The sequence below is a fragment of the Cygnus atratus genome, chromosome 3 (genome assembly GCF_013377495.2).
Source record: "Cygnus atratus isolate AKBS03 ecotype Queensland, Australia chromosome 3, CAtr_DNAZoo_HiC_assembly, whole genome shotgun sequence".
NCBI classification, from domain to species: Eukaryota; Metazoa; Chordata; class Aves; order Anseriformes; family Anatidae; genus Cygnus; species Cygnus atratus.
Window position 1 is genome coordinate 120,422,970 of NC_066364.1, and position 21,162 is coordinate 120,444,131.

Below are 21,162 nucleotides of genomic sequence, written 5' to 3' on the forward strand. Positions count from 1 at the left end.
TGCTTCAGTTGTTTCACTGCCTCTTCTGGTCTTGATTTCAAGTCCGTTGAAACCAGTGGGTGAGTTTTCCCATTATTTTCAGCAAAATAGGCATCACACAATTTATGAACAGAGATCTGTTTAAAGAATTCAGTCTGAGCCTTCCACTAAAACGAAGGGAGCAGAAATGCCTGTTTTCTAATACTATTACACATCCAGGATCCTTCCTGCATTTTGTAGAAATGTATAATTAAAAGCTCATCTTGTATAACGCAAGTCATGCAAGTGTCACATACGTTTTATAATGACCAGCAGCTTTGTTGATCCTAAATACTCCAGAAATGATGTCATACATTCATGAGTGGACTTTACAGCATTTGATGGGAAATACTTGTCAGGTGCTGGTACATCAGTTAATTGCAAGAATACCCCAAATGATGCAACTGCAAAAGATGGTTACTCTTCTCATAATTAAAAACACTTTTTAATAAGAAATGATTTCCGGAAACATTGAGTGTCATTTGCAGAAAATATTGGCTGTTTATATAATATATTTAGGAACAAAAAATTAATTTTTCAGTTCAAGTGTGGTACGTGCTGGTTGCTGATGAGTCAGTTTGATTGCAGTGTCCCATATTCTAGGAGACTATAGATCAGGTTCAGGCTTGATGAGGTTTGATCTCAGCACTTCAGCTTGTCTCCTTCTCCAGGATGCACTCCCTTGTGTCATGAGCAATACATGGTGTACACAGAAATAGAGCCTGTGGAAGAAGGCATGAGCATAAGACTGCTTGAAGTGTGCTGTTTAAAGAGCTCTTTAAAAAAAAAAATAAAATAAAATAAAATTTAAAAAAGTCACTAGAGACAGAAAAATTCCTTTGGGGAAAGTGGCTTCTGATGAGTTCTCTTTAAGACAGACATGCAAATTAAAACGCATCAAGAAAACAGTATGTTCAAGATACAGAGAAAATTCAAGATGTCTGCAATGCTTGTTTTTTGCTGTTCAGATTTGTTGTTACAACAAGTTATAACTCCAAAAAACATTTATTTTCAGTAACTTAAATCTTAAACAAGTACTTTTTCCAGACAAAAAAAAATATTAATAAGGCAGTTAGCAAAGCATTGCAAACATGCAAAAACAACTACAAATAACTTGCAAAGATGAAGTGTATATTGGTAAGCATCAGAAAAATAGGTACAAGTGAATTAAAGAACTAACCAAACAACGGCAGTGTTATGTAGTATTTAAACTCTGCCTTTGCATTATGGATGAGTTCTGTCTTCTGGGGTCAAACTGATAGATGAAATGTTTCTGTGAAGTGTCAGCCTTACTTTTTGTGTTATCATGCTGTTAGTACAGGTTAGGTTAGAATTATTTTCCGGAGTCCCCAAAGATGTTTGGTTTTTTGGGGGAGGGAGTTATTTCAAGAGATTTTTAATTTTTTTTTTTTTTTTTTTAACTCCGATTGAGGATTGTTAATACAACTAAGCAGTTAACAGCTAGTTAACACAGCAAGGCAAGTGTTGAGGTGGTGGCTGAAAACCCTTGGATGTTTCTGTGCATCGTTCCTCCTGCTGTATGCTTCAAGGGAAAAATGCTGAAAAATTCTTCTGTTTTGTGAGCTCTTGGTGTAGGAGCCACTTGCTCTGTTCCGATTTGTCAGAGAACAGTGCCTATTTGCTGCTGTAATGTTTTTTTGTGGCTACTGCTGGTCTTGTGGGTGTAAAAATGTAAACATTATGAAACATTATTATTATATTAATGAAACATTATGTAAAAATGGCAAATCATATCTTTGTACTGTATATTTTTCACAACATACATTTATTAGCCTTTTTTCTACTTGTATTTCATATATCTTGATAACAATAACAAGAAATACATTGTGTCGATGTTTTAGAGTGCTCTTAATTATTTAAAACTAACTGTAAGAAAGTTTATGAAAACACTTGGGTTTGAAACTAATGGAACAATGTGAGTGTTTACTGCAGCTACAGATTGCAACAGATCATTCTTCAGAGACTGAGACCTAATAGAGCTGATCCTTCAGCTTCTACTATTTAATCACAGCTTGAAAGAAAAATGCATTTTTCTGTCTTGTTAGACTTCTGATAAGCTTCTGTGTTTTGAATTAAGTTACTATGAGCTCAATTAGTGGATGAAGCGAAGTGGGAGAACAGTGTTCTCTGCTTACAGGTACAAAAGGATTGCTGCTGAGAAACCAAAAACTGGTTAAGTACGCATCATCTCTAGTTTGTTCTTCCTGTTTTAAAGAAAAAGTACAGATCTACAGAAGTCTTTGGCTACAAAACAATCAGGTTATTAAAAATTTTACATAAATATAATTCTTTAAATGTTTGACTTGAAATCTTGGCATAGCTTGTCATTATTTCAGGTGTTAGTCTGATCAAATATTTTTCTTTTTAAAATAAACTGGGAGTTGTCACATGCCCATACACACTCTCTGAATACAGTGCACGATAGGAGTGTGCGGTTTCTTATTCCCTGTGGAGGCTGGTAGTTAATTTTCTTGTTGTTAATGTCAGTCCAAAAGCATGTTTCCTGTTAGTGAGTAGATGGCTGAAAAAGCTGAATGGTCTGAATTGCAGACACATCCTGGTCAGATTCCTGAGTTTGGGGTGTCTGATGTCATTACCAGTTTGGGATTCATAAGCAGGGGCATAGTCTTTGTTCTGAGGCAGCACAACCAGCCCAAAGGCCCAGGCTGGTTGTGAAATGGGACGTGGCAACACCCTGGGGCTGATGGCATCTAGTGACCTGCTGAAAGGAGCAGGCTTGCTCCCAGCCTGAGGCTGTCCTCTGTTTCCTGCAGCCTGCTCTGGAGCTTGTCTCACACCCTCTGAGAGAAGGTTCAGGTCAAGACACCAGTGGAAAACTAGCCCGATGTCAAAGCGGCAACCCTCCTGCCATTCAGCAAACTGAATCACCTCCTTCCTGAGGGCTGGCCAAACAGCCACACCAGCATGAGGAACGGAGCAGAGCCTCCGTGTTTGGGGGCAGCACACCGTAGCATGAGGTTGGTCCTTCCTCCCCCTCCATCCCTTCCTCCCCCTCCATCAGCGCAGCTTGTTTTTGAGGTACCATGCTGGTGGGAGTGTGGCCTGTGAGGTGCTGAGTCCTGCACGGAGCTGCTCTGCTCTGTCAGGGCAGCACGGGTTCCTTTGCGGCTGCTCCTCGTGGTCAGGAAGGCATTGCTCACGCCTTGCAGCAGTGAGTCACGGGGTGTTTGAGAGGCAGCAGGAAGAAGATCTCTGTAAGCTGTATCACCGGTGGTACAGCACTGTGGGGAGTGTTGACCTTGAAAGAAAGAGGCCTGTGGTGTCAACGTAGCATGTATTAATTCTCGCTTAAAATAAACTGATTGGAGTTGGCCTAGTGTAAATAGAGCCTGCAGCTTTGAATTAATCAGAGTAAAGCTGCATGATAAAGGAGGGTGTGAATTTCTGAGGTAGAAGAAAATATGTAAAACAGTATCAAAAAACGTGCTTGATGATGAGAAGCCTTGGAAAGAGCTCCTATACCGAGCTGCATCATGGGTGACAAGAGGACAACTGTTTTAACTGGAGTGGAAAGCTGGTTTTGCTTCATCTGCCAGGATTTTAGTTGCTTGCTGTGAGGTGCTGGGGTGGTGGTGGAGCTTACATCACTGCGAACCTTTCATCATGTTCCACTCTGAGCAGGAAGGATGAACGCTGCACCAGGCTTTATGTATAATGTTGTCACTGTGCTGCCTGTTGGGCGAACTTGATGCAGTTGCTGCAAAGAACGTTCAAGGCAGCGAGTCTCGTGAGCTTCACAGTTAATTTCTGCCATGTTCTCAACAAAGCATCTCCCAGACATCTGGCTAGCCAATGCTACAGTTCTCGGTATGCAGCCTTATTGCTAATCTTGCCTACTTTAAAATGAGTTTCCTGCCCTAGTGTCCAGAGTTGGGATTGTGTTCCACATGCGCTGAAGTGTTACAGTGCAGTTTTCTTTTAATTAAGTCCTTTCGTTCAAGTGTAATCCAAGGCCTAATGTGAAAAGCAGCTCCCATTTCCTTGTGGTTTTTGTTACTTTTCATCCACTGAAATACTGTAATGCTGGCTTAGTGTACCTTCTGAAATAACTCATGCAACTGAAACTCTTCAAACTGTCTTTTTATTTGAGAAAGCAACTGCTACAATTGATCAAATCATTTACTTTTTAGGCTATTGTGTAGTCTGATTGTTTGTTGAGGCTGCAGATTTAATATGTTAACAACAACAAAAACCCAAGCAAAAGAAACAACAAAAAAAAAAACACAAAGCTGACCAGCCTGGAAGGTTTTGTATAGGCACAAAACAGGAATTATTCTTTCTCCGAGAACAATTATAAGTGTTCCCAACCCTTACTTTTTCCTTTGCAAGGGGAAGTCCAAATAGGAAATGATTAAAAAAAAAGTTTGTAATCTCTGACTAAACTTGCCCAGGCTTCTTTTCCACACCTCTTCCACTCACTTGACGTCATATTATTTTTGTCCCTTTCTAGCTCATTGACACAATTGCCTCAGAAATCGGAGAACTGAAACACGAGATGGTACAGACAGATCTCACAGTGGAAGATGAATCTGCAGATTTGCAAAGGTGATTAAAATGCTCATTCTCAAAGTTCCTGGAGGTGCGCCATGGCAGGAATGTTTTTATTGTGCTGATCTCTTGGGTGGTTTATGTCCTAGCACTTTGCGTCCTAGGAACAGAGGGTGTAGGTAATCTTGCTCTTGGTTAAAGGAATTTGCTGTTGTGTTGGAGAAATGCCCAGAGGTTAGTTGTTCTGTGTATTTGCTCTAATACCTTCTAAAAAGCAACTGAACTTCGCTTCTGCTTCCTTGTTTCAAACCTAGGACACAGATGAATGTCTAAAGGAGGAAACTACTAATGTTGTTCCTATTGTTTATGGCAATGAGCTTTGCTTTCACATTGTAAAGACTAAAAATGTACATTGCTCAAGATGTCTTTGTGAAGATTCAACCCAGAATAACATTTATCTTTTCAGGCTAGCAAGGAAAATATGGACTGTTATGAGCTCACATTTTTGTGGAATATATTCTAGCTCATTTACATGTATATTGCAAGTTTTAAAACACAAAAACAGTAGATGGATGCATTTCGTTAACTTCAAAATTGAGATGCGTATTATAGTGCAGATGTAAGCTTGTGCTTTTTGAGATAGCTGATGTCATGTAGGTGTGGATTGTGTAAATTTGTTATTTAAACATGTGACCTTAAGTGGGCATACTGGGGACCTTAGCATTTTGGTTTGATTTTGTTATTCTTGGTTGTTAATGTCTGATAAATTTATATCCAGAGGATATTTGAAATTGTAACTATTGCGTTAAGAAGTTTGTTTGTTTGTTTTAACTTACTACTCAAATACTAGTTGCAAGAGGAGATGTTGACACAAGTGTTCTGTCTTATCTGACTGCACAGTCGAGGCCAGCCCTGGAGCTGGTGGGTTTTGCTCTTCTACAAGGCAGTGAGTTAACAAAGTAGATAGTTATGTGGAATTACATCTGTGGTGTATTATTTTTTCTTTTATTTCTGTAAATACCTTTTGAAGTGTGCTAAAACTTACTGCATTGCAAAACTTACTGCATTGCATTTCAGTTACTGATGTAACATAAAACATTGAGCAGCACCTTTGTTGACAAGTGGTAAAGAGTATCAGACAGATGAGCTCATTAAAGTCCTTGGCTATGGACCAGATTGCACGTTATTTTTGTTTTAAAGGTTTTGATAATGCACTTCTTTTACAGAGGCAGAAAGGATACTTTCTGGATTTCAGTGGATTCACCTAATTAATTTCAATGATCATTAGCTAATTTTGAGTTAAGAAAAAGCTTCGTGTGTTGTCGGATGCACCATAAATTTGAAAGACTAAGATTTACTAGTTCTAAGATCTTGATGGAAGCACTTAGCTGGAATCAGTCAAATTAAATTCTCTGATTTTTACTGATAGTATTTTATATTTTCTCTAAACTAAATCTCTTAGTTTGGAATACAAAATATATTTTGATTAAAATATGCAGGTAAAGTTAACTTCAGAAAGTGAACAATGCAGTTTCCATGAACAGTTGTTTCCTATTTAAACAGTAGCCATCCAATAATTTTATTTTTTTTTTAAATAATGTAAAATATGGAATCTGAATAAATGAATTACAGTCAATTTTTATGAGTATGTGATTCTGAAGTGCATACTTCTATGTAAGGAAAAAGGTGGTGTAAATTATATAATTAGTAGTATGCTGATACCTCTTCGTTATGTAGAGCTACAAAGCAAGATTTGTCATTTCAACTAAGGTTTTCCAGAGAGCTTCGTGAAAACTAGACTCCACTAAAGGATGTTTGCTATTATAACTTTGTTTCATTGTAATTATTTAAAAACTGTAATTAATATAAGATGCTTTTATTACTGTGTATGCTGCTGTTCAGAAGTTGGTATTTTAATGTTGCATTGGATTTGAATCTAGAGAAATTTGAGCTCAAAGGAATGTGTATTATTCTTGCTAGTTTTCCATCTTTGCCTATATCCACATGCACCCAGGGTAGTTAGTTCTAGAAAGGCAGTATTTGCAAGAGGTCTCAATTGTGTTCAGAAAAATAAGTATATGAAGATGCATGTCTACAGCTTCAGTGAATTTTGTGGCTGTGTGGTGACTTCACACTTGATTTCCCTGATTATATTTGGAGATGTCTCTTTTGACACCTGTAGCCCAAGTAATACTGAGAATGATTCAAGTAACTGGGGCCTACAGCTTTTGATTGTAAGTGTGTAAATGCTCTGCAAAAAAAAAACACAAAGCTTGTTAAAATGTTGGAAATGGGATACTCGTGTCATCATTTTCAATATTCCATGGTGCCATGGTGTTTGATGCCTGGACTTTTTCCCAATGCAGACACGTATCTCAGTAATGCAAGTGAGTGAAGTTGTCAGAAACAGGGCATAAATAGGATAATTTTCTGATCAGCACCATACTGGCGGCCTTTGAAAGGGTAGCTAGAGAGTTTCTGTGTGGCATGGCAGCCCAGGTCCATGTAGGATGGGACTGTAAGCATTCCTTTGGGCAGCCGGGGGAGTAAATGTGCCATGGCTGGTGGTGTTCAGATGGTCTTGTAGGGTGCATTCATCCTCTCTCGAGGGCTCTAAATCTCTTGTGTGTCTGTTGCCTTTGTAAACAAGGTGAGGGGGAAAAAGCTTGCTGCCCTTCCTCTGTAGGGAAGTCTCTAAAACCCTAGTTTGTATGTACCATTTGGTGCCTGTTAAATGGTTCAGGGATATTTTGCTATAAGCTGCTGCAGCTTATTCTTTCCTGCTCTGTAGTTGTGACAGGAATGTGGGCAGAACCTTGTTCCTCAGTTGTTTTGCAATGGACAGCCTTCATGCATAAGTCTTCTATGTTTTTTCCACATCAGTTATTAATTTAAGTAGTTTTCTTCTGTGTCTTGCACAGTGATTTGCTTCTGTTACCATGAAATGGTTGAGGTTGGAAGAGAGCTCTGCGTCTACCTGGCCCAACCCCAGGCCCAGCCAGGCCACCAAGCAGGGCACTCAGCACCACATCCAGGCGGCTCCTGAAGGTCTCCAGGGAGGAGACCCCACCGCCTCTGGGTGGCCTGTGCCAGGGCTGCGGCACCTGCCCAGCACAGAAGTGCTCCTGGTGTTCGAGGGGCACCTCCTGCATTCCAGTTTGTGCCTGCTGCCTCTCGTGCTGTCTCCAGGCACCACTGAGAAGAGCCTGGCTCTGCACCTCCCTTCAGGTGTTTATAAGGCACAGATGGGATCCCCCTGAGCCTGCTAAAAAGTCCCAACTCTCTCAGCCTTTCCCCATAGGTGTTTCAGTCCCTTAACTATCTTGGCAGTTCTGCATTGGATTCTCTAACGTTGACAGGTGTAGATAGTTACGGTCTGCAGGTAGGTAGGTATTCAGCAGCCTTCTCAGCAGCTTTGTCCTGTCCCTTCAGCAGGATGGAGAAGAATGTGACAGTCCAGTTTCTGAGGCACAGAGGTAATCTTCAGAGACTTTGTGCCCTCTCTCAGCTGATGTTTGAGATGACTGTATTGACTTGGCTGGTGAAACTAAGACCTGCTAGAGTGCAGGATTTACAGAAATCCAGACGCTTCTGCAGTAGGGAGTCATACTGAATTAAGTGTGGGTTGGGCCTTTGGTGGGACTGGAGCAAGGTTCACACTTATCCCTTTGCAGTTCTATGAAGGTTCACTTCATCTGCCTCACTCTTTGCCATTGTGACTGAGATGGAAACAAACAGGAGGAATATACCTTGCTGCTGAGTAACAGTGGGGTGAGAGAATAATGAATCTGGACGCAAAGTGGTGTTGTGCAAGGCTTGTTAAGTTGTATTGCTGCGTGTTCAAGTACAAGTCCTTATCTTCATTATAGCATCAAACCTGGTGTCTGACCCTGCCCTTCCTCCTGACTAGGCACAAACCCTTTCTTCCTGGCTAGCGAGTGCATCAGGGATGATGTGCTAAACCCAAGGCTGCTCTCTCATGTGGGCTGATACCCAGCTTTCTCCATAACAAGGGAGCAGATGTAGTCATCTAGGTCCTTCTCACGGCACCTCTCACACTCTTAGAAGTGCAGGTAAATTCTTCAACTGCTCACTGGGGAGTGGGGGGGGGAATCCTAGAGCAGTTTTCATGCAACACTGCGAACCTATGGAACAGCATTGGTCATCCTCGTAGGATGGGCACATTAGCTGGATGCACCTTGACTCCCAAAGAGAGAAATCTCTTCCCCAGGTCAGCATCTGTCAATGCAGACGCAGAAGGTACAGAGGGGTAGGGAGCAGATCATGTAATTGTCCCAGGTCCCACAAAAAATGGGAGAAATGTTGAAAGCTTAGATTTTATGAGGTCAGAGCAAGACACACAGATGGAGACCAAAAGAAAAATCTCACCTAAGGCTGGAGTGAGGGGCTGGACAGGAGCACTTGTGTTGTAGTTATGTGATCAAGATGTGTTATAGCCCTGTGGGTATGAGGGAGAAGATCATTCTGATTACAGGCCTCAACCTCTTCTTTATCCTTTTTATTGTCTTTTACTGGGAGTTAGCCTTAAAAAAAAAAAATCACAAGCAACACTTCCCTCCCCCCAACCAAAAACAGCAATGAAAAAGAAAAACTGAGAGGAAAAAATTAATTGTTGCATAATATGCAGCTTATTTTGCTAGTGCAGAGGTTACAGCAACTTCTTCTGTTCGCTTAAATTAATCAGGTGATTATGAGGAATTTGTATGGTTCTTCTTTCCATGCTATATTGTTTCCAAAGAAGCAACACACAAATCCCAGTCCCAAATAATTTTACAAACTAAGTGATAACAAATTTCAGGAATTTCCATGTGTCAAGATTTAGCTGTGTAGTGCCTGGATTGATAATCAAAATACTTTGAAAAATTAAAAAAAAAAAAAAAAAAAAAGACTGTGGTGCTCAGTAGTGTTATTCTTCACTGTCTGGATAGGAAATATTTGTTTGAACACTGCTTGTTCCTAGTTCACCTTCCTGGGGATTGCACTAACATGCTAGTACTGATCTAGCTACGATACATCAGAGTCACATGAATTGGTTGTGTTTAAGAGCAGCAAAAAGTCTCGTCCTGATCAGATGCTTGTAATCTTTGGCTTACTTCTTGGGGGGGGGGGAGCAAGTGCTGCTGTAGTGCTGCATGTCTATCTAGGTCAGTAAGGTATGGACTCACGAGTTGCGTCCCTTCTTGGATGGGACCACATGGGATGGGTTGCGCATGTAAGTACCAGGGGTTTCCAAAGAACCTGGCAAGTCCTCATTCAAATTCATCTTCTGATTTATAACACTTGGAGTATGTTTGACAACAATTAGCCACCCATACAGCAGAGGAGTGCTGTGACCCAGGTATGTCTGCAAATTCTTACTAACTTCACATCATTTGTTGGTATCAAGCAGTGCCTGACCTTGTAGCTGATACAGTCATTAACCTTCTTCTGCATGTGGTGTAACTTTCTTTTGTAGGCAAAGTCATTTCCCTCAGCAATGTGTTTAGTGCCCACCTCTTGAGCAAGGAACAGAAACAAGTCGTATCTAGTTAAGCCTGCAGCCAGTGTCTGTAACTCATTTTGCTCTAGCTATCTCTGGTTTGTAACATAGCTCGATGTTACTGGCTCTGAAGGGGAGTGGAAAGTTTTTGCATAAAATTGCCTGGAGGAACAGCTCATGAAAACACTGTTGTGATTCGTGATTTGACTTTTGTGGAGATTCATATGCTACAATACTAGGTTTTGCTGGGACCATGGTAGAAAAAGGGAACCTAGAATCTGTATTGCAGCAGATTCAGAGCCCTGTCATAACTTATGTAAATACTACTTCTCTTCTGCACACAGCATTTCTTGTGTATTCTGTGTCTCTGGAAGGCGTATTGTCAGCTTTTGACACTTGAGGATGTAAGGTATTACATGTATTATAGATGCCTTGCAAATCTAAAAGGTATCATTACATCATAAGCAAACAGAGAATGAGGACAGAAGGGAGAAGGCATGTAGGTGATCTGGTAGTGATAATTGATCCAGGTAATGAGAAATTTGAATAATAGTGACTGTTCTCATATAACCATGCAAGGAAAGAAAGATCAAGCACTTTTCCACCCCGTTTATTTTCCTTTCTAGCCCTGTCCAGAGACACTGTAAGGTGCTGACCAAAGCTGAGGGGGAAACATTTGATTCATTGTTTTTGTTGTTGTTGTTGTTGTTCTTGTTGTTTTTATTTCTTTATTATTCAGCGTTCCTGTGCTGAAGTCTCTACCTCACTTGCTCTGGCTACCGTATCTGGCATAATAAAGATGGTACATGCTGTCAGTGACACTTACTGCCTGTCTAAAAGGCAGTCCAGAATTGTTGCAAAGTAGTTTGCAGTGCTGAAATGCATCTGCATTGCCCTCTGCTGTTCAGGGCCTCTTCTGATGGCAGAAGGAAAAACAGAGCCTCTGCACCTGACATCTTACCTGAGTCAGATTCTGAGCCGGGCTGGTCTTTGTCTGTGTGCTAATATCGGCATCAGGAGTGCTGTTACTGGAGTAACTGTTCTGTGGTGATTTTTAGCTCTGAAAGAATAGCAGGATGTACTTTAGCTCAAAAATGAGGAATCTGAGCCAGTGACACACATACAATTGTACTGGGTGTTGTGCAGTGCATGAATGGTGAGGAAACTTTGCATAACAAAAACGGCTCCTGAAGTAGTGCGTTTCATTGGATTTTTAGTGCATTACAAGCATCTGCAGCCTTTATTGCTGAATTTAGCAGTAACTTTAACTGGCCTGACACTAGAGAGAAAAAAAAAAGACCTTAGTTTGACACATTCACACTTAGCTTGGCTTTTGCCTTCATTGCTCACATAGCAGTCAATCCAGAGCCAAAGGAATTGGGAGTATAAATATACTCACTATTCCCTGCTTGTTTATTGTGAGAAGTGTAGTACTGAATTGTGAGGAAAAGTCCTTTACTTGGAAAAATGTAAATGCGCTGAGAATTTGGAGTACAGACTGAAAAAAATGTTCCGATTGTAGGTGATTTCTTAGTGAAGTTGTGCCTTAGGGAGGGTTATTTGTGCTGGAGAAGAGAGGGTTACTAGGGTTTTCAACACACGCACAAGAAATAAGATTAAATATATTTATCTGTTTGAAGGAATTACTGAACTTCAGTAAGCTAAGAGTTAAGTGCTAAGGCTTATCTTGAAATTAACTGTTAAATTGAGGGAAAGTGAAGGAGAGAAATCACACAGATAACAGAACTTTTGTATACTAATTATATGAATTCTTAATAGAAGAAATACCCACCTAGGGTGCCAGCAGTACCATTAGTCTTGTGATAACTGTGTTTGCTGAACTGAGCAACTATTTATAGGTGACTAACTTATCTAACTTCACTGTTTTGTATTCATCATAGTCTAGTAAAGGACATGGATAATGTCTCTCCAGAGAAAAAGGTTGTAAAAGGCTGCCCCCGTGACTCTGGATATGACAGCCTATCCAACAAGCTAAGCATATTGGACAAACTCCTTCATACTCATCCCGTGTGGCTGCAGCTTGGTCTGAATGATGCTGAAGCCGTGGAAATTCTGCGTGCCCAGCCTGCTGGGGTAAGAAGTTAATTTCAGCTTATTGATGCAACTGTTTGTCATAAAATAAAATTAACACACACAGGCACATAAATACATTCCATTAAAACAAAACAAACAAAACCCAGTGAAACCAACACCTACAAAACTATTTCAACGTGTGCTTTGGATAGTCCAAGTGAGAGCTTCCTGAGTGTTTGGCAGCTGGACAAGCTGGAGTTTGACCCTTTATCTGGGCTGATATGTCTGGGGACTAGTTTGGGGTCTTCTGCAGCTGAGAACTAGACTGCTACAATTAGAGCACCAGAGCTGGACCTTGCTACGCAGGATTGTAACAGATGCATTTTTCCATGTAGAGACAGCAGTACTAAATGGGAAATACATCAGTATTTTGCGGTACCCACGCTGAAGTTTCTGTAATGGGGAAAACAAGCCCTCTCTGCTCAGCTAAGGCTGGTGGACTCTCTCCGCACCCTGCCACTGCCTCCATCCTCATGTAGAAGGATTGCACAAATGCACTTGTTCAACACAGGAGTACTCCACCATCAGTCTCCCCAGGACTTTGTAGCTTGACTCAAAACTGGGATTTGCTTTGTGTTTAAACTAGAGAGCTTACAGAAGGACATAATGGACCTGGTGTCATGTCTGTGTTACTAAAGGATGAAACATTTTTCTAAATGTTCTACTACTGTATTACACCAAGCTGTTGGATGTGATAGAGGAATGATTGAATGAAATTCTGAGATGTTGTATAGGGGATCAGAGATCCTGAGGTTGTTATGGTTCCTTTTGTCTATACTATCTATCTCTTTTAAGGCATATGTGGTAAAATTAAAACCACATCTCTTTCCCTTCTCTACAACAGATATTTCTGGTTCGGAAATCTGCAAGACTACAGAAGAAGGTCATATCTCTGCGTCTGCCCAGAGACTGTGGGTCCTGTCTAAAAGAATTTGCGATAAAAGAAAGCACATACAGTAAGTTTTAAGTTTTAGAACTTTCAGCGATTTGTCACCCTGCATAAGCCAATAGCAGTCTGTGTTGGTGAAACCTACAGCAGAAGATATCCAGTCACAAAAATTGTGTCTCAGACTGCCTGCCATGCCATCTGCTGAGGTCAAGAAGGATTGCATGGGCAACTCTGCAAGTGGTCAGGCATACCCAGGGGAAGGGAAGATATTCTGAAGTCTGTGTTGGACCTGGTTAGAATATTTCTCTCCTATGCCTTGCTTATTCAGGGATTAGTTGGTAATTGTCTAGTTATCAACTTGTGTAGAAACACAGGCTGTAATCCTGTCTGCTATCAATGAATTGTCCTCACATTTCTTCATTGTACTGAGGTGACTGTTCTTATATCTATAAATTTTTCTGTCTATAATTTTTATTCTTTTTTAAAATGCAATGAATAGGTGAATTTTAACTCTTTGCTAGAACTGCTTGTGATGTGAGATCAATAATGACTTGATGTTTATTCACGGTTTTCTAATAGAAATGTTAGAATTCAGTCAGTTTCAAAACAATACTGCACTCATCTCTTTTGAGAGAGGATGTGAAAAAAACGTTGTAGACGCAGGAATGAAAAAGGAAGCTGCAAGTGGTGAGTGTAGTGGTGCAGAAACTGCAAGTGGAGCAAAGGGGTTTATTTTAACAAGACAGTGAAAACTGCAGACAATCACTGACAATTTCAATTAAACTGCCCTGAGTCAAAGGGTCTGTAATTGACTTCTATTAGTGACGTAAGTTAATTTCATTTGAGTTTTTCCTTTCTTCCTATCTCTTCTTTCTCCAGCAACAAAAAAATTGTGTGCCTGGTTTTGGTTCCAGTTACAAACAAGGAATGACAAAGAGAAGAGAAAGCTGTCAGTGATAGGGTTGTCCTTTTTGTTTTTGTTTTGTTTGTTTTTATCCAGATACAAAGTAGGCTTTCTCACAAAAGTGAATTATTATTTGTGGAAAGCTGCTTGACTGGCAGTAGTACAGATGTATTTAATCTGTGAGATCTATGGTTGTGTCCTTAGGCATGTGTTATACTAGTGAATTCTTTCATGAGTAACATTTTACCACAAGGGGGAAGTATCTTCTGATACTTTTTACTCACCATTCCTATTTGAGGTTTTCACTGTAGTCTGGGATCTGAACGTACATCTCCTCTTAACAACCTTCCCAACTGCCAAGGTCACCTGCGTGTTGACTATCTGAGCTGTTAGTACATCTCTTAAAGAAATACCTTTTTCTAGGCACATGAATGGCTAGCTTGACCTGTCTTTCAGTGTAAGGTTTAGGTAAAAAGTGTACCTGACTTAAGTTTTGCTCTGGTTCGTGTGCAGACTTTATAGTCAGTAGCACTGGGACCTTGCTTTAGGAGCTGACTTTGCAACATGGAGTACTGACAAAATTACATTGCTGCTACTCACCAAGAGGTATTGTTGATGTAACTGAAGCTCTTGCATGGCTTTTGGCTTTCCCCAACAAGCCATCTAGACTGAAATGAGGGGATCTGCCTCATCCCCCCCCACCAGTGACTTGGCTTTTCTGACATAAAGATGGGCTGGAGCAGTCAGACTCTACATTCACCCCTTTGTAGACGTCATCTGAGGCTACACGAGACCAGCATTTGTGTACTTAAGGAACCTGTCTTATGCTGCCATTGTATTTCATAAACGGCCTTCTGTTGTCCTGGTCTCTGTCATGTGCTGAGGTAAAAGATCTAGATTGTGTCACGGCAGGAGCTTCTTCTGCTTGATATCTTGTAGTCCTTGGGCGAGGTTTGTCAGTGTAATCAACGAGACTTAAAATTAGGCATATTAGTACACAGGGTAGAACAAAGCCTCAGTTGTTGATTTGTTGTCTGTTGGCAAAAACTTGTGCAATTCTAATAACATTTGATCTGTTTCCCAAAAATCAGACCATATGTTTTGAATGCAAAAACAAACCCACCAGCAAGACTATATTTTTGAAAAGGGCTTTAGCAGAGACATGTACTCCTCCAAACAGTTGTTCTATGTTAACCATACAGTGGCTAGTTTGATGGTGCAAGCTTACTAATTTTATGCAAAAATCAGAGATGAATTTAATTAGGCTTTTTCTAAGAAAGAGTGGGTAGATGTGTGACTCAGTATCTTTTTGTAACTTTCTTTGCAGCATTTTCCTTGGAGGGCTCTGGAATAAGTTTTGCTGATTTATTCAGGCTCATTGCTTTCTACTGTATTAGCAGGTAAGATGGTGTTATGTTTTGTGGGAATTTCTTGCAGTAGGTACACAATGTAGGTACAAGGAGTCAAGGATTATCTGTCTGCATATTTTGTCTATGATGATGTTCTAGACTGAATTGTCTGTAGTATGATGTGGGCAGTGTCTCTTCAAATACTTTTTAGCTTGCCAATCAGTCTTCTTCATGTGCTTGATTTGAATTTGCTTGAAGCTCCAAGAACCTGGTATTGTTTGCTGTTGTTTTTCAACAATTAAACATATAACGAAAAGAATATTTGTGATAAAAATGATGTGTCTTTCCTACAACAGATGGTTGACTTGTTTGCAGCCTTAAAAATAGTAATAAAAATTATTCCAGCATCAGCGGTATGTAGGATTCCTGTGCTCTGTTTGCTGTCATTTACTCTTAATTATATAGGTACTTATACCTACAGATTTTGCAGTTCAGCAGGTACTATTGCTTGATAATGTAATGGTACCAGTGGGGTGGACAAGAGGTATGCTGTTGGTTGATGGTAGTACTTAACACAATGTACATATGGTTAAGTAGCTTTGTCCCTTGAAAACTGTCTGAAAAACTTTTTACATTAGATTTAGCTTATGTTGTTGATCACCATTCATGCATCTCCCTTTAAACATCCATTGACCTTCTTGTATGCAGTGAAAAACTGCATGTGAGAATGAGTTAAGACTTGTTCAAATGAGGTGTGTTTTCAGCCTGGGACAGAATAGGATCAATACATCCTAGCTGAGAACTGTTTAGGGTAGCTGCCAAAGTATTCATTTATTTTTTTATTCTGAGAAAATGGAATTCAATGTTGAGAACAATTAACAGTGTATTCAGAAGATAAGAAGCTTAGTTGAAGAATTAAAGGCAGATGACAATTTGCATCTCACTGGTGTGCTTGTGAAAAAAAAAAAACAGGTGTAAAAAAATATGCTGTAATGGGAGAAAATATAGGGTGGGGCAGTGGAAATGAGCCCCACGAGAGTCCTGGGGACTTGAAACTCATTTGTATTTCACACTGCTTTCCAATGTAAAGGAACCCTGGAGCTGGTAATGTTTTTGTTGTGTGTTTAAGGCTCTTACTACCAGCCATAGCTCAAGAAGAAAGCAGGAATCAGAGCTTAGCCATAGCATGTGTTGAAAACAAAGGCTTTTAAAACTTTGGATATTGTTTTGAAAATTACTGTTATTTTTCTCTTCCACAACAGGGATGTCCTTCCGTTCACCCTGAAGTTGCCTCATGCTATTGCTGCAGCAAAGACAGAAGTTGAACTTGAAGAGATTGCTCAGCTTGGACTGAGTAAGTAGTTATCTACACAGATGCCATTCCCTGCAGCATTGCTGTAAGCTTGAAAAAATAGGCTATATCAGTAAATAGCTCGTATTGGTCATTGATGATCCAAATTTCATTTGGAAAAGCAAGCTTCTCTTACTGGGAAGGCCAAACCGTGTACTTGCCAAACAGTTACCTTGGTGGTTTTCCTTCCTTCTGTGTCTTCGGTGATATTCTTTTCCGTGTTAGTACTGTTTCCTTCCTTCCTTCTCTGTGCAGCCCTCAGACTGATGTAAAGCAAGCCTCACATCCCCAGGCAAAGTTTCGATGCAGCTTGTCCTTGGAGGGTAAAAGTTGGCTGCAGGCTCACAGAGCAGGCACTAGCTTGATAATTGGCTGTAGCTGCCAGGAGAGTATAGGAACTGAGATTCACTATTAATAAAACTCTATTCAGATTAACATGTGATTGTTTATCTTACAGTGATGATTTTGACATCTGTGGCTTAAAGCAGTAGCATGTTAATAAAAGGAGGGGGTGTATACATAGCATCTGCAGAATGCATCCATGCACATTGGTTTGGTGGAAAATACTGTGACTGCTTCAACCAAATACAGGCTCAGTGTAAAATATACCCTGAGCTTGCAGCAGATATAAAGCCTGGCAAGATTTGAAACATAGGCTCAACCCAGATGAATCATTGAGCAACTCCTGCAAAGTGCTGAATGGCTTCATTTCCTTTTGCAGGAAGGGAGGGTTAGCTGAGGGCAGTCTTTTGTCCCAGTAGATTTTTGAGTCATCTTTAATTTAAAAATGGATCCTCAGTAACTCAGGGTTAACACAAGACTCTCTAGGACTGTTTGGTGGGACTTGGCAGCTAAGCTATGCACTGGGGAAGTGTTGCATTGCTTTGCATTTAGTTTTGCTGGAGTAGCTCTGACAGGGATTGGTTTTAGAGAGTAGACTAAAGTCTCCCACACTGCTCATCTGCAAGGTTAGATATTTAAATGGAAGTGTGAATTTTCATGGGAATACAGAGTAATGTTTAACTGTTTATTAGATAAATGTTTAGGGAAAAAGGTCTGATTGGGATGCAAGGTGATGAAGATGGTCTCCTTGTGACACCTGGAGGCCTTGAAGGACCATTTAGGCAAGTCTTTTCCATAGAAGATTATCTCCATAGGACATCATAATGGTTGTCCGGATGAACCACACTCTTTGTCCTTGGTACTTGAAAGCACCATGCTTTGCTTGCTCTTGAACCATCTCTGTGTGTCTTGTGTGTTGTTTCTTTAAGATAATGCCTTTGAAAGCTGAGGAGGAGAGACTGATGGATCAGCTTCCAACTTTGTGGTGGTTGCATTTGGGATAAGTTATATACTATCTACCAGATTAAGCTCACAGCTGCTGTAAGCAAAAGCTAGGCAGCAAAGTTGGGATTTTGATGGAGTTCTGAATGTCCACATGCAAAGGAGCACACCAGGAAGTCAGTCCTGCAATGCTGTGGACCCAAGAGATGCCTAAGAACTTCAAGGGGCCCTTCCTGTTAAGCGTGAGCTTTCCTTAAGCAACAAGAAGGCACAAAACATCCTGCTCTGAACACCAAGAGCCTTAGCTCCTGTCAGCGCTCTTTCATGCTCTAGGCTCAGAAGGAGAACTGCACAAGGCAGGTCAACAGCACAGAGCCCAGCAAAGCACAGGAGGAAGAACTGGTGGTAAAAGACTTGAGACTGTTGTTAACCTGTCGGATTTCACGTGCTAAGCATAAGGTTCCCTCTTTCTGCCTCTATTCTTATTTGGCCTGCAGTGGTGCTTACCTCGCACGTGTTTGTAACAGCCCACGTGCTAGGCATGCTGCAAGCAGGATGTGGAGTCATGGAGCAGGAAAAAACAGGGGCATTGCATGACTCCATAGAGAAATATGTCTGTCCTTACATACGTTCTCTGGCAGCAGCCTATCACCAAGGGCTGTTCCCTGTCTTCTGCCCTGTAGGCAAGGCCCCACTTGTCAGGCATGGATCCTGCCAAGGAGCATTTGGCGTTCATGCAGTTGGGCCTACTTTTGCTCAACAATCAACATAAGGTATCTTGGCACTAGAGGAAAAGAGGCTGTGTCAAGACTGGCAAACTTGAGCAAAGTCTGCCTTTGGTATTCTTCACTTGTTCCAGTGTGGTCGTTGTCCTCAAGGGCTTGTCTGGTTTCAGTCTTTTTAGTTTCATGAACTGATGGGCTTTACTGTTGACTCAGTTTCACAAACATGCTGATGCTTTGCTGGGACAAGAGGCAGCAGCTGAAACTTGCTGGTTTAGCACAGGTTTTCCACCCTGTGCTGTTCTGGGATGGCACATTCGGTCTATTTCTGTGCTGCTGAGTATCTAAAACCTCAGACAAACTGTGTCACCATTGCAAACACAGGGCTGCAGGCCAGCACTCCTAAGGAGACACCAGCATTTGTTCTGCATAGCTAAAGACTACGTTGCACCCAATGCAGCAAAAAGCGAGCTGTCTTTTCATTTGTAGTTTTGTTTGCTCACTTTAAGAGGAAACAAAATGGAAAATTTCTGTTGTTGTTGTAAGTGGCTGTCAGCTGGTGTAGATCAGCCCAATTCTGTTCTGTTTAATGGAGTGAATTAATACCAGCTGAGAACCTAGGCTTATTCCTCCTGATTGAGATGCTAGTAATTGGTTTATACTCCATTTTAGCCTCAAATTGGTAAGGATTGCTGTGTTAGTCTGTTCCTTTCTGTGATGCTCAGCTTATTTTAAGCCTAATTCTCTGGTCTGATTTGAAGCTATGCATTGGTCATGAAATATATAAATGAGTAAGAGCAGCACCAGGAGTATAGCATACAGTTATGTCTGGTAGTGCTTCTAGAGGCTCACTGGGATATTTTTTTCTTGACTTAATAAAAGCTTGTCTGAATTTCTTATTACTTGAAGCTGTTTGTGTTGAGCTGAATGTTTTGAAAGCCATCTGCGTGCTTTTTTGCATTCTTACATTAACACAATGATGATTTTTAGACTTCTGGAGCTCTCCGGCTAACAGCAACCCCCTGGATCCTTCACTTCCCCGTAGGCCTCTGCCTTTAGACAGTGCTTGTAAAGGCTCACGTCAGCTCTGCCTTATAAATGGAGTGCATTGTATACGAACCAGAACGCCTTCAGAGCTGGAGTGCAGCCAGACCAACGGAGCGCTGTGTTTCATTAATCCACTCTTCTTAAAAGTGCACAGCCAGGATGTCAGTGGAAGCCTGAAAAGGCAGAGCCTGAGATCTCAGGACTTGAATGGCACTGAGAGGCCTCGCTCCCCGCCACCCCGGCCACCACCTCCTTCTATTAATAGTATCCTCACGAGTCCACAGCTTTCCAGGACTATAAAGCAGGCGAGCATGCCAGAAACAGTCAACCATAAGAAAGAGAGAGACTTGGATTTGCTGCAGAATAAACCAGCCCCTATTCCGCCTCCCCGGCTGAAGAAGCAGGCTGTTTGTGTGGAGGTGGAAGGTAGCCCAAAGACCGCAGCGGTAATTCGACCTGCCTGCAGCTCTGTGCCTGTCCCGGAAGCTGCTGGCATTCTGGGTGAAACCCTGCCTGAGCCGGCTCTAGCAGCCTCCAAGAAGAGTGTAGCTACCAGCTCTGAGTCACATGTACCCCGGAATGGAGGCAGACAGAGGCTGAGCGACATGAGCATTTCCACCTCCTCGTCAGACTCGCTGGACTTCGATCGGAGCATGCCGTTGTTTGGCTATGAGGGTGACACTAACAGCAGCCTGGAGGATTTTGAGGGGGAAAGCGACCAAGAGAGCATGGCACCTCCGTTGAAGCCCAAGAAGAAAAGAAACAGTTCGTTTGTTCTCCCCAAGATTGTGAAATCTCAGCTACGGAAAGTTAGTGGAGTTTTCAGTTCCTTCATGACTCCCGAAAAGAGGATGATTAAGAAGATTGCAGAGATGTCCCAAGATAAACGCACCTATTTTGGGTGCCTAGTGCAGGACTATATCAGCTTTCTCCAGGAAAACAAGGAGTGCCACGTTTCAAGCACCGATATGCTGCAAACGATTCGGCAGTTCATGACCCAAGTCAAGAATTATTTGTCCCAAAGCTCCGAACTTGATCCCCCAATTGAATCACTGATTCCAGAGGACCAAATAGGTAAGGAACATTGTGCTGTATTTTGGGGGAAGGTAAAAATGTATAATCTATGTTTATAGTGATGGGTTTTGTGCTGGTCTGGGAAGGTGAGGTTGACTTTGCTAGCAGAATTCAAGCTGGTGAGTATTTGAATTGTCTTTTTTTGAGGGGGGGGCAGGTGGAACAAAACCCCAAAGCATAGCAACTCAGAGCTATGCTACAAAGTTATTTATAAAAAATAAAAAAAAATCTGTAAAATAACAACAGTGGTTGTTGAACTTTTTACCCATGATTTTTTTTAATCTGCAGTACTGTTAATGATACAAAATCCCTTATTTGTTGGTGCATGTATTTTTTTTTTCCTCAATTGGGCTCATACATTTCTAGATGCCTTGGACCAAAACTGTGGCAATTTTAACTA

At 41.2% G+C, this 21,162-nt stretch overlaps 1 protein-coding gene across 12 annotated transcripts in view; it reads left to right on the forward strand.

Moving 5' to 3' along the window:
• The window catches only part of LOC118257452 (sodium/potassium/calcium exchanger 3-like), a 310,704-nt gene that overhangs the window by 270,901 nt on the left and 18,641 nt on the right, over positions 1-21,162 (forward strand). For 8 of the 12 annotated variants that reach the window (XM_035565467.2, XM_035565468.2, XM_035565470.2 and 5 more), the window contains 6 exons: positions 4,511-4,605; positions 11,950-12,142; positions 12,987-13,098; positions 15,263-15,335; positions 16,547-16,638; positions 19,632-20,762. In XM_035565467.2, the coding sequence (XP_035421360.1) occupies positions 4,511-4,605; positions 11,950-12,142; positions 12,987-13,098; positions 15,263-15,335; positions 16,547-16,638; positions 19,632-20,762 (1,696 nt within the window). Of the gene's footprint in view, positions 1-2,199; positions 2,299-2,813; positions 3,018-4,510; positions 4,606-11,949; positions 12,143-12,986; positions 13,099-15,262; positions 15,336-16,546; positions 16,639-19,631; positions 20,763-21,162 lie in introns of those variants that run through there. The other 4 variants (XM_050709803.1, XM_050709801.1, XM_050709802.1 and 1 more) reach the window with 2 other exon arrangements.